Source organism: Eschscholzia californica, unplaced genomic scaffold (assembly GCF_041429995.1).
Source record: "Eschscholzia californica isolate CP2 unplaced genomic scaffold, dmEscCali1.0.p SCAF_4, whole genome shotgun sequence".
In the NCBI taxonomy this organism is placed as follows: Eukaryota; Viridiplantae; Streptophyta; class Magnoliopsida; order Ranunculales; family Papaveraceae; genus Eschscholzia; species Eschscholzia californica.
In genome coordinates, this window is record NW_028238461.1 from 25,147,345 (window position 1) to 25,160,884 (window position 13,540).

Below are 13,540 nucleotides of genomic sequence, written 5' to 3' on the forward strand. Positions count from 1 at the left end.
GCCATTTTATCAATCTTCGTTTGCTTTATAGTAAGTGGGACTATAATGTTCCATCGGTTACGTAATTGTCCAGCTTCCCTTGTTGCAACAGTTCTCCGCTACCAAAACATAACTTTGATCATGATTTTGTTTACTACCTCCCTTAGAATCATCTCTGTTGGTCATACTCACCTCTGAATACTCGATCATTTTGTTCGATCCATACGTTGTAAAGGTAGGTTGTAAAAGTGATACTACCCATATGCCCTAGTAACCAGTTTCCTTGAAAAGTATCAATACAACATTTAATTTCTTCAACCCAACTACCTGAATGGTTTCAGTTTATGCTTGATGGAAGTAAAAGTTCATACCATATGGTTAATGAAAACTACATCGAAAAAAGAGGTGTTCATCCTGTTGATGTTAAAAAATGTCAATTCTGATTACAGTCAGAAAATAGAGACCTTGATGCTGAATCGTCTGTTTGATTGATGCTTCGTCTAGATAAATAACACTTCTCCTACTAACTCCCGCTCCTTGCTCTTGGAAACCTGGGTGAAAACCTGCAAAGTGTTCGGAAACCTATTAGACGCTCAAGACAGTCAAATTGCCCTTTGCAGTTAAATAATGAGTATTGAGTGATCACTATGGAACGTGTTGAGCTTACCTTGGTGAAGGTGATGTGATGCCCTTTTATAGGCTGCTTAGGACCGATTGTGATATACGGTGCGGATAAAGCGGTTTTGATCCACCGTTCGGGATTAAGACTACTCTTCGGTAGTTAGGAAGTTTAGGGTTTCTTATTGAGTTTATCTCGTATTTAAGATAATTAGAAGTTCCACTGTTCAAGGATACTTCGTAGATAAGCTGTCGAGTTGATATATCTTGAAGAAGATGTTTCCTTCTTTGAGACTCTTGAACCCCAAGTTAGTTAAACACTTAGGATCGTAGCTGACTAAGATCTTTAGGAAGATTCAGGATTAAGTCGGTAAGCGTGCGACGCGCTTCTGCCTTCCCACGTTTAGGGTGTAAGGCATCGGCCTTGCTTACGTGGACCCCCATATTTGTAACTCCATATTTACAATACATGCGCGGTGATCAGTTAGATCTTTGATTAAGTAAGATCTCATTTTTTTATTGACCCCCTTGTTTTTTTAACCCGCAGGAGGTCAAATTCGGGTTCAGTTTGTTGTTCAAGTTAGTGAAGTTATTTCATTGAAATTCGACCTAAGAAGAATAGAATCACGCTCTGTAGGATTTGAACCTACGACATCGGGTTCTGGAGACCCACGTTCTGCCGAGCTGAACTAAGAGCGCTTTCTTATCACAATAGATAAGACAGTAAAGAAAAGAAAGAAAAATATTCTTTTTGTACGCCTAATACACCTTGCATGCAGATAACGTCATAAACTGAAAGATTGAGTCTATCCAATTTTCATCGATCTTAATGGATCCCCCCGTTATTGCCCATACTTGTTACTGCCCGTAGGAGAAGGAATAGGTAGGGATGTCAGGATATGAACTCGTGACATTTTGTACCCATAACAAACGTGATACCAAGCTGTGCTACATCTCTTTCAATTGGTATACAAAGTCATTGTAGAGAATCCCTGTCTTGTTTTCCACAGAGTAGACCTGGTTATATTTTAGGTGGAACAAGGTTGGAGCTCCTTAGATGATGTGACTGACCTCCCAGTTCTGGCCTTAGGTGGCGGATCTCTTTGGGCCTATTGGTCCTGTTGCATTGAGACGGGTTGACGCGTTAGACTTCTGTTCTATTCTTGACATCAGTCAACGATTGACCATTTTATGTATCATTACATCCGCTCTGTCACTGTATGACCCGCACAACTTATCCACCTGCATTGGAAAAAGAGGTGTTCATCCTGTCACGGGGTAAAATCTCGACTATGTTCTTTACTCCGTGGGGCACTTGTGTAGCTTCTTTTCCTGCACAAGTCTAAGCCTTTTCTTTGGAATGCCTATGTAACTATGACTATAAGGCAACTTCCAACACTATAATGCTCCAACAAGTAAGCTTCTAAAGTATGCACAAGAACACTTAAGAGAAAACTCTAAGCTTTATTGCTTATGAAAAACTCTTTACAAATGGGCATACTTCCCAAGTCACTCACTCTCTATGATACCAACTTGGTTGCTCTCAACTTGTTTTTTTTTTTTTTGATCCAAAGGAAACATATCCATTCATAAGTGATACAATCACGATTTACATGGACGATAATTGTTATTTCTCTCCTCTGAAAACTTCATGAGAGTTGCATACCTTTAAATGCACAAGTGCCTCATGAAGGGAAAGAAATTGGACTAGACACAAAGGATCCTAAAGATCCGAGAAAAGAACCCCCGAAGGATTGACAAAAGGATCCTAAAGATTAGACTAAAAGACCCTGAAGGCCGACTAAAGAAAATAAAGAACATTACAGTACTAAGACAATTAAAGTAAAGAGCCGCCGATGCTATCGCCGGGAAACCGCCACCGTCACCGGAAAACCGCCATCGTCGCCGGAAAACCGCAACTGTCGCCTGAAAACCGCTCCATCACCGGAGAATCGTCGCCGTCTCGTCACCGCCACACCACCATCATGAAACACCACCCGATCTCGCCGTAAAACCCAATCGCTCCACCACCACCACCATAAAAAAACACCATCACAGAAACTACCCATAACCCTCTTCTCCACCACCATCCACCACCATCATGAATCACCACAACATAAACCCACATCCTTCTTCTCCACCACCACCCACTACCAGCAATTTAAAACGCCTCCACCATCACATCACCACCACCACCACTATGTTCAAATCTCTTTGTTCCACCACCACTCCATTTGTTGGTGCAAAGTTTATTCGAACCCTCCAAACCTAGATTTAGATCCACTTTTTTTCCATTTCTGTTCCTGAGATCAAACAATCTTTAAATCCTTCTGTAAAGCCTGAATGTGCTTCTAGATGTAGTGAAGGATCAAAAATGTCTTCTACTTGAGTTGGATTCAGAGGTAGATTTTCCATCATTTCCATTTTCGAGAGAGAGATCTCTAGTTCTTTGATTTAGGTTTTTAGCCTCAGTACAGAAACAAAGCAAATTTATTTATGATACATATAAAATAAAAGGATTCGGCGAAGGAAAACCCTTCCCCGGAGAAACCACGACAGTTTCTAAAGGAACGGTTATGGGAGAGATGTAGAGAGAGAAAAGGGTTTTAGATGGTAGTTAGAAGTCAAAATTGGATTAGGAAAGGATGTTGAGATTTTTTTTTTTTTTTTTTTTTTTTTTTTTTTTTTTTTTTTTTTTTTTTACAAATGAGGGATTCACCCCTATTTATACTAGTTTGGGTATACAATGGATGACTATGATTAAGCCATTTGGAATGCATCGAATGGCTAGGAAGGTTCTTGGGAATTCTCTAGAATGCCTTGGTCTCCAAGAAACTCTAGACTCTTCCAACCAAAATATCTCCCAAATGCTCTAGAGAGCTCCACTGGGCCAACTTGGAGCTTGAAACCTTGTCTAATGCACTAGGCAGCCCAACACACTTTGTCCCATCCGTGCATGCTGAATCTGGGCTGCTATTCTGAGTTGTGCAAGCTGCTGCCTGGCCCAAAGTGTAGCTACTGTCTGGCCCAAGATGTTGCTCCTGTTTGATGCACACAAATATGGGCTGTTTGGGCTGCACCTTGGTGCTAACATGCTACTGGTCTGGGCCACCTGAGCTGCTAGTTGGGGCCTCCAATTTTGGTCCGTGACAATCCGCTCTAGACGGGGTGCCCGATTCGGGGCTATATTCCCTCCCGTAGGTGGTAGCCCGATGTGAGGGATCGGAACAGGACGGGGCCATCCGAGTAGAATTTCCAAACCTAGGTGGATCTCGAACCAAACGGTGCGACACCTGTCTACTCCTGATGAAAGAAATTGGTCTGTATTATTTGAGAGATCTTCTTCTTCTTCAGAGCTCAGACAAACTTCACTTCTTTCTCTCTCTCAATCAGATAAACAAAAAGAATGGACGAAGAAAGAATTTTAGAAAGAGAAAGACTCCAAATGGAGCATATCAGGGAGCTGGATATGGAGGAATTACAGATCGAAGAAGTCGATAACATTCATTACTCTTCATCTGATGAAGAAGATTTCATGTAAATCTAAAGAGTTCTTTCATTTCCATTTCTCTTTCATTTTTATTGATATTATTATATTAATTTCTTCATGATTTAATTCTTAATTTTTCTTTAGATTTATTTGATTATGTGTTCTCTTTAGAAAGAATTCGTAATACTCTTCTAGTATAAGAATTCAGTAGGTTTTGAGATTTGTGATTAAACAAAACCCTAATTAGAGAGTTCCGTTCCTTCCTTCCTTTATTGAACGACAGTTATAGTTCTTGACTCAAAATTGAAATATAGGAATAAGTTTCTCTATGATTTCTTTTGTGTATTCTCAGATAATGCGATCGATTGGTTTATTTGTTTTGACAAGATCAGCTTGTAAGTATAGTAACTTGTTGAATTCTATTTTCTTTCCTAGGTTTTACTATTAATCATCTGGATTAACTTGATTTGCAACATTGTTGCATATTGAACAGACCTAAGCTACTAATTGTTAATAACTGATACTTGTAGTAGCTAATCATCAAAAGGATCTTTTGTTACAGGCATTTGTTAGCTGCAACATTGGCAAATGTCTACTGCTCTGGGTGTAGTCTTTTTAGGATTGACCTTTGCTTAATAATTGCCATGTTTATCGTTCAAGTTGGGAATTTTTTATGTCTATTTCATTCCTTTAACGGAGTTACTTCTTGCTTTATTATATTTGTTTCTATTGCTTAAATAATTTATTTATCAATTAATGGATTCTCTGTCTCATTTAATAAGGGAGCGCGGAGATGATGGAGGAGCAGGAGAGTTAGGTGGTTTTACCTTTGATATGGGTTTGGCTTCCATGCATTCTTATCTTGGTGGTAAGTATACGCTTTTCTGTCCACTTCTCAGTCATTATTTCTTTCAAAAAAGAAGTTTTCTAATCAGGCTCATATGCTGCGCCAGATGTTGAAGACACCCAACGTAGGGTATCATTCTTGGATGGTGGTGCTATTTTGACCGTCCCAATGTTCTATCTTGAAGGTAAATTTCTGCTTCCACCTTCCGAGTATGATACTTAGTTTTTCCTTTGAGAAAGAATAGGAGAATGAATTTTTAGTGAACACAAAGAAGTCTTCTCAAGAAAATTTGCGAAGGGTGAAAATAGGGCTGCAATTGGGGTGTCTAAAGTTAGTGGAGCGTATGAGGAGAAGCGAGTAGGATTTCCATATTATAGATTATATGGTTGTGTTTCATATTATATTTCAGTGTTTAGTTATTTATATACATAGCATAAGGAATTAATCAATCAAATTAGTAAATGGTGACGTATTATCGTAATATAAAATTAAGGTTACTTGAATGAGTAAACACTGAAGTTTACTGTAATAACTCGCTAGCTTAGAAAAGCGGTAAATTTGGAAGAACTAAGCACCCAAAATATAAAATATAGTCTTTTAGAACTGCGGAACCGCTAATCCGAAAAATAAAATCCTAAGAAATAAAAGAAGATATGCTAACTGTAGAGAAGAAAATTCCCAATTTGAAAGATAAAATACAGTCTTGTCCTAAACCAAGGTTATTTAAATTGTCCTTTCTTCTTGATAAGAAGTATTTCTAGGATATGTAGCGTATATTCAACTTCCAATTCTTTGTCTTCGGGCAGAATTTTACTAGCTTAAAGTAAGTTTTTATGAATTTGAAAGATATTGAAGGAAAAGGATACTGTATTTGAAGTCAGTCGGAGGGCATTATATGCATCACTATTGCAGAATCAATACCAGCCTTTAAGTATATGATTGGCTCAATGTTCTTCTATTCAAAGATCTAATTTTTTTTGAAGAAACTAATTTTTGCTCAAGAAAAAGAAAAGGAGAGTGACCGCAAATTCTCCCAGACCCAGAGTAAGCTGGCCCCAACAAGTGTGGCGTGCTCTTTCTTAAGTGCCTTCTAAGATGTTTAAAGTTCAACTTTTCAAAGCTTCTTGTCAATGATTTTTTATATCAATGCTGTAAAATTTTGTTGCTTTACACTTGGCATAGTTCATCTAGTTGTCTCTATATCAGGAGTTGTCCTATTCCCTGAGGCCACCCTTCCTCTGAGAGTTGTTCAACCTAGATTTAAGGCTGCTGTGGAAAGAGCTCTGAATCAAGCACCTTACACTATAGGTGTGGTATGTGATCTACCTCCTGGAGTTGCTTGGCTTCTTTCAGCTAATATGAGAAAGTTAAACAATATCTGCAACCTTCATGCAGGTTCGTGTTCATAGACATCCTGATGATTTTAGTCTCCGTTTTGCAAATGTTGGGACAACAGCGGAGGTATAGTCTCTTTGCTTGTTCTATTTTCGCTTCCACGGAAACAGATATATCATAATTCTAGTATCTCTTCCATTTTATTGAACTATGGATGAAATGTTAGTAAATCAAGATTAAAGAAACTTCGCAAATGCATGTAATATGTGAATCTGCAGTCTAAGTGCAAGGTCATTTTAACTGAGCTCCCGTTGTTCAGGTTCTTGTTAGTTGTTATACTCATCACAAAAGTCTGTAACCATCTACTAGTCATACGTCAATTCATACATAGCTAGGATGAAGTGTAATTACTGTCTTTAATTGACTATATAAGTTTCCAGGTACAATTAATACAGAACATTCGGCATAACTTGCTGCAATTTTCTATTGATATTTGTTATTGTGGCGGAAGTCTGTCACATTTAGGGACAAATTGTTAATGATCATCTTACTAAGCACACACGGGACTGGGATCATAGCTGAAAATTACTCCACCTGAAATTTATACCTGCTATGCAATCTAGACAGAAGCACACTTGTTGTTAACTAGGAAGTTGTATGGATTGGCATAAAACTACATGCATACACAATGACTTACTAATCATTTAAGTTTTAAAGAAATAAATAAAACTCTCATTTCTAATGTTAAGAATAAAATAACCATTTCATTGATGTCCGTGACGTAGTAGATGTTGTTGCACCTAGAATCATACTCAATTTGATGGAATTCTTATTTGTAAGTAGATCTTTTGTTGTTTCGTATGCGAGGGGTTCACTTTGTCCGGTCATTACTGACTTGGTTATTTCTAGATAATAATAGATAGAGACAACGCTTGTAAAAAGTTGTATTGGAACCGAGGGATATAGGCTTGTTCGCCATCCACACCAAAATTGAGGAAGTTTTCTGGAAAAATTGCTAGCACTGATTGAACAATGCAGGTCCTGATGTAAATCAGTATGGCTTATATTCAACCAACTCTCTCTTTCTCCTCTCTTTGATTTTTCGTTTGTTTCATGAGAATAATTTGGTTGGCTACCTTGGTAGAGTAAAATTAGGTTCTAGGAAGTCCATTAGATTTAGGAAACTCTCAGTATTATAAATAAGGGCTTCGGTTTTATTTGATAATTAGTGTAGTTTTAGTTTAGTAGCTTTTGAAGAATTATTTTGGAAGAAGAGTTGAAGAACGAGTTTGATATTATCAATAAAATCGTTTGATTTAGTTATATCTTATATTGAGTTCGAATCGAATATCATCACATGTTTCCCTACATATTTGCTTCTTGGATACGTTCTTACATCAGGCCTTAGATAGATAAAACGGATATCCTCATGACATGCCCCTAGAGACGATGAGAAGCAAAAATTTTCTTGTCCTAAGGCTAAGACTCTTAAACTCTAAGAAACTTGTCAAATAAATAATAATCAGTGAAGCAAAAAGTGTAGAACGAAAAATCTAAAACTATCAATTCTGAACTATTATAAAGAGAAACCTTAAAAAACTAAAAAAGGTGGTGAAATGTAGGCTTGATGCCATAATGTGGTATATTTTATGCTGGAGATAGAAGATTATCAGCTCTACATGTCATTCACCTCAACTGGCTCAGGAAAGAATTGCTAAGGATTTGCTTTTGTAGTTACTAGTTAACAGTTTCTACTGGGGTTTAGAACTGTTAGAAGCTATACTTTCAAGATAGAAGATTCATTTTATTCAATCAGAATTGATCAATGAATTACAGATTCATCGAGCTACTTATAAGCTTGGTTAATGTTTGTTAGAGAAAGAGAGTAATTTTCGTCTATTATATTTTATTTAATCTTTCATCTTAATAATTATTTCATTTCTAATTTAATAAAAATAGAAAAGTGTAAAAAAAGCTTACCTTAATTTAAGAAAACAATATTGTAACATTTTTGCTATCGATCAATATTTCGGAGCCTGGGACCAGTCAAGGAACTATTTCCAAATAGTGTTTCTGACTTCTTCATGAAATAATACATAAAAGAGGCAATAATATCGTTGTTGTTGTGCCTACGCCTCTTTGGAAGGATATAGATTGACTCTAATAAAACGCTTGTTTTATCATGATCTCTTAATTGTAAAGAATAATAGCACTTACAGCATAAAGCATTGTACTGTTATAGATAAAAGGTAATTTTTCTGTGTAGGAACCCTAAAAGATAGGCACTAGATAAAGTCTAGTTAAATTCGAAAACAAAAAGCTTATCAAAATAAATAACCAAGTTAAAATATTCTAGATATATCAGTGAACAGAACTATTAGTGACTTGGATTGGAAGGGGTTTAAGAGTGTCCAACACTCAAAATAGTAGGAACCCAGTACCACAAATGGATGCCTCAAACTTCTTTAGCTCTTCAAACTATATGTTCTTAGTTTGACGTTAGTTAGAAGGATTTCAAATTACATTGTTTCATCCTTTTAATTGTGACTAGTGGAAGAATTGTTTTGCAATTTCGCTCAATTGCAAGGGCTTCAATGAGAAGGCAGATTTACAACGCCTTTTGATGGTTGCATATGTCATCTAGCAGATGAACTTCAGAAAATATCCTTCTATCGGAACCTAGAGATTTGGGTTTTGCTCTACCAATCAGTCGTTGAAGTTTCGAAGTGGACTGGTTGTGGTTGGCAGACTGAGCCGTCTTAGTCATGACAACTCCTTATTTTGGCAAGCATGTTATCTCGGGTTAACCAACCATTGACATTTATTATTAACAGTATAAACTTACAGTGCATGTTTTATGATCAACAATGTGGGTGATGTGTTCAACCACTATTTGATCTAAGTTAACATTTATTGATCCTAGTTATACTGATCTCTTATTTCTTAGTCTTGGATTCAAGGTCAAGAAGGTCTTTAAGGCTCTAGCCCGGGCTGCCGTATAGGGTCTAGGGGAGTAGAAAAGAACGCAATTTTCTCGCTGTTGTGTACTTTCTGCACCTTTCTTTCTGGTGCAATGATGCGTCCAAGGTGAGGTAGAGGCTGAGGCTGGTCATTCAATCATTGGCCTCTATTTACTTGACAGTGGGCTTATTAGATGAAATGGGCTTTCCAGATTCGGAAATAAATTGGCTGGACGATTTTTCAGTGCACATGGTTGTTCATATCAATAATATTTCATCTCCATTAACATTTGCTAATCCTAGTCACATCTACTTATTTATTAATCTTGAACGAGCCAACTATTAACAATTATTTTCTAGCCAATGGGCTTATTAAGTGAACTGTACTTTCCAGATTCGTAAGTACATTCGGCTGGAGGATGGTTCTTTAAACATGGTTACTCGCGGTCAACAACGATTTCATCTACGACGTTGTTGGATTGATGTGGATGGAGCGGTAAGATTGGTATTGTGTCTTAAAATTAATGCATAACCTAGGTATGCCATTACATTCAGATCTTAAGAAACTAAATCTTTGTGCCTTTTGTCAGCCTTGTGCAGAGATACAGATCATTCAAGAAGATTCTCCTCTCAGGACGCCAAGGGACGCATTTGGACAGCTAGCATCTGTCACTAACTTACTTGGCCTCTCATATTCCGTTTCAGGTGCTGCTGATATTAAAAAACCAGGTCAAGGAACCAACGATTCAGATTCAATGTCTGAGTCAAGCTTTGAGAATGATCTTTCACCAACAGAGTTGAGAATACACCAATCCGTGATAGATTCTTGTAACACTTACGATAGAATCGATGAACTGACGAACAGTGATGATGACTCTGGAGAGTGTGAGCAGGGCCATCGGCTGGGAATATCTCATTGTAATGAACCAGAAACATCTTCATCACATACCACCGTTGGCAAATGGGGTGCAACGGATAATACTGGTTTCGGCACAGCGTACAAGTTAGGAAAGCAGTCTCCTAGAGGTCCAGTACAAAAAGGCTGGACAGGGGGGTTTTCAAAGCGTAGACCGACAAGGTTTCACTTGCCTCACTGGGTTTTCCAAATGTATGATTCCTATTATCTTGCCCGCAGAGCTGCAGGTAATATAATTTTTCAGTTAAATCCTTGTTTAATAATGCAATTCTGAAAGATGAACATCTTTGTTTTGTTAGATAATTTATCTGGGAGGTGCTTAATTTCAACTCTCTTTTATATGACTTGATAGTACAGTAGTGATTATAACGCAAATCGCAGTTAGACAAATATTTGAATACAGGTCATGCTTTTACCAAAAGAAAACTCGAGCTCGCGACGAACACATAATGATTTTGCAGATTAAAGCTTTTCTGTCTCCTAGTCTTCTACAGTTTGCACACCATGTGGTGTTAATAAGGATTGATGCTCAACTTTTTTTCTTTAGCTTACGTGTAGAACAAAAACAGAATCTCAATCTGGTTTTGTTCAGTTAAGATATTGGTCAGGTCATATTGTCTTTGCTTTCTCGGTGACGGTATTGACTTTTAATGGACCTTTTGCAGATATGTGGAAACAGATAATAAGGGCTCCAAGCATGGAAGACTTTCTACAGAAGCCCGATCTTATGTCATTTCATATTGCTAGTAAAATTCCTGTTTCCGAATCAACAAGACAAGAACTACTAGAAGTTGATGGAATTTCCTACAGATTGCGGCGAGAAATTGAGTTACTTGAGTGTTTTGATCGTGTCCGCTGCAAAACCTGTCAGGTATTTCACCATCCTTAGTTCTTGCTATCTTAAGATCCCAATACTATAGGGAAGAAAATCGTGATTGTCATTTAGTGTTATCATAACCTCCCAGTACCGTTTCGTGATTGTCCACTGAGTGTTTTGGGTTTGCGGAAGAATACTCAGATTGTCGTTGCTACTTGACTCTAAAGGCTTTGACAACCTTAATATGAAAGGAAGGGGTAATTTACAATATTCTTTAGATACATCTTCATCTCATGGATGTGAAATTGTTTTATTTTCTCTCTTTAGCTGAAATCTTGATATGTAAAATTTAGGGCATCTACATAGAAATATCAGCCGTTAATATTCTTGTTCCTATAAACCACAATATATTCTGCCCTCTTATATGTAAAGGTTCTTCAGAAATAGGAAAAGTCCTCATTCCCTTGGTCATTCTGCTAATCATACGCTAGATCTAACCCAATGAATCCTTTTTTTGTGGAATTTTCTTAGCACAACCTTTTCATTTATAACTTGCACATTTGAGGAGTTTTATCTTATGCTGCTATTTTGGACGGATATTATTCACTATTGACTAAGTTTCCAACTGCTTAGTAACACACATACGGTAACCAATATTGCTGCACGTGTACTTTTCATAAAAAGGAAAACAAGTTCTGTGCTCTTGCCCGTTAAAGCAAGTTTTATATTAGTATTGATTCTATTCTCACTTTATAACTAATAATTTTTATCTTGTAGAGTATAATTGCAAAACGAAGTGATATGCTTGTGATGTCTAGTGACGGTCCACTTGGTGCATATGTGAACCCACATGGTTTTGTGCATGAGGTCATGACTCTATATAAAGCAAACGGTCTAGCACTCAATGGACGTCCCGTTAAGGAGTATAGCTGGTTTCCTGGGTATGGCTCATAACTTGCTTTCCTCTATCAGTAAATACAATTACAAACTACTGCGTTATATAATGCATCACAACCTATTGGCAAATCATCTATGTAACCGCATTTACAAAGATTTTGCTATTGTTGTTCCACATCTGTAAACTTGGGTTGAGTTTGGGTTTAAGCTCGAGCATAAACCTTCTAACACCTTTTCTTCTTTGCTTAATGTACTGCTCGAGCATAACTGCTTAGTTTCATATCAAATTTATTTTAATTGGCCGGATAAGCATTACTATTGTTGTTGTCTTAACATATTAGTTATTTTGTTGTGTGCAGTACTAAAAGAAAACTATATTTTGTAGGTATGCATGGACAATCACAACGTGTGCCGCATGCGAGTCACAGATGGGCTGGCTTTTCACTGCAACCAACAAGAAATTGAAGCCAAGATCATTTTGGGGGATCAGGAGTTCCCAAGTTGCAGACGATCTTCGGTAAAACCTGCAAATAGTTACGAAGAGGTTTTTGTTCCTTCCTCACATAAGAAATATAGTGCTCTTTTATGTACAATCAAACCATCTCTAAAAGGTTAAAGAAATATTAACAGTAGACTATGTAAAGACTGTAAAACTGCAAATGCTTTGGAAAAAATAGTTGCTAAAGCCTGTTATGATCTATTCTTGTTTTTACTGATTGAAATTTAGAGATGTTTCAGTATTTTTAGGGTTCTTATCATGAATCAAGTCTGCCTTCATATAACTGACTCAGGAGTCTGATTATATTTGCAAGGTTATGCTCTGGACTTTAAAGGCATATTTCAGGATATTACCATTATCACCATTATATTACCCTTATCATCATTACCATTCTGCGTTCCTGATTCAAAAATTTCCAGAACTTCTAGATGGTGTGTAATTCGTAAGGACAGGAAAAAATCCGAGAACCCAAAACTCGTCATGGACACCCGAGTCCGTTAGAGCCCATGGGTACCCGAAATTCAAGGCGGGGTCAACCCGATCGACCCGATGAAATAAGCGCGGATTTTGAAGTGCTATCCGACTCCCCTGGGTATGTTTGTATGTATTATACTCATATATACGTCACTACATATAGATGTGGTGGTGGGCCGTGGATGTGATGGTTGTATTGCGGTGATGACGTGACAAAAGGATGTAAAAATAGATTAATAAACTCTTAAATGTAATCGATATTGAAAATCCGAAACCCGACTGCTCGATACTCGATAAACCCGAAATTTTTGACGGGCATGGACGAGTTTATAGCTGGTATAGAAAAGGAGAAGTTAGAAGAAACAAAAACCGAGAACTGTAGGACGTAAAACCGCTTCTAGTGGAAGTGGGAGTAAAGGAGGTCGTTGAACCGATTGGAGTAAATAACACTGTACTGAAAAAAGTCTTGACTCTAGACAGAAAGGAAATGAATGGGACAGGAAACTTGATCTTCACAGAGGGCAAGATAGTATCGCCAATTAAAGTACCTAACAAGATTAAGATTAGGAAGAAGGAGGAGATTCAAACCGAAGCTTGATAACGTTACAACCCAGTGCAAGAGAATATCAATGGATGATCGAAGTGGTTCGGGGAGGAAATTGGCCCGAGAAGAGTTGAAATATTTTGGCTATAAGGGGTAAACCGAAT

The 13,540-nt window shown here is 37.5% G+C and overlaps 1 protein-coding gene and 1 non-coding gene across 4 annotated transcripts; one reads left to right on the forward strand and one right to left on the reverse strand.

Moving 5' to 3' along the window:
- Positions 1-1,222: 1,222 nt before the first annotated feature.
- On the reverse strand, positions 1,223-1,296 carry TRNAW-CCA (transfer RNA tryptophan (anticodon CCA)). The gene has a single exon. It is a non-coding gene; the product is annotated as a tRNA-Trp (tRNA).
- Positions 1,297-3,811: 2,515 nt separating this feature from the next.
- LOC147543845 (ATP-dependent protease La (LON) domain protein) lies at positions 3,812-12,557 on the forward strand. 3 transcript variants are annotated; one of them, XM_086633952.1, is made up of 11 exons: positions 3,906-4,134; positions 4,440-4,482; positions 4,650-4,955; positions 5,041-5,118; positions 6,141-6,247; positions 6,330-6,395; positions 9,624-9,725; positions 9,820-10,372; positions 10,811-11,016; positions 11,740-11,903; positions 12,245-12,557. In XM_086633952.1, exons 3-11 carry the CDS (start codon positions 4,844-4,846, stop codon positions 12,378-12,380), a joined length of 1,524 nt encoding a protein of 507 aa, XP_086490078.1. In that variant the 5' UTR covers positions 3,906-4,134; positions 4,440-4,482; positions 4,650-4,843; the 3' UTR covers positions 12,381-12,557. The 3 variants fall into 3 exon arrangements, with proteins under 3 accessions (XP_086490076.1, XP_086490078.1, XP_086490077.1); XM_086633951.1 differs by having other exon boundaries at positions 3,916-4,134; positions 4,870-4,955; XM_086633950.1 differs by lacking the exon at positions 4,440-4,482 and having other exon boundaries at positions 3,812-4,134; positions 4,870-4,955.
- The last annotated feature ends 983 nt before the right edge of the window (positions 12,558-13,540 follow it).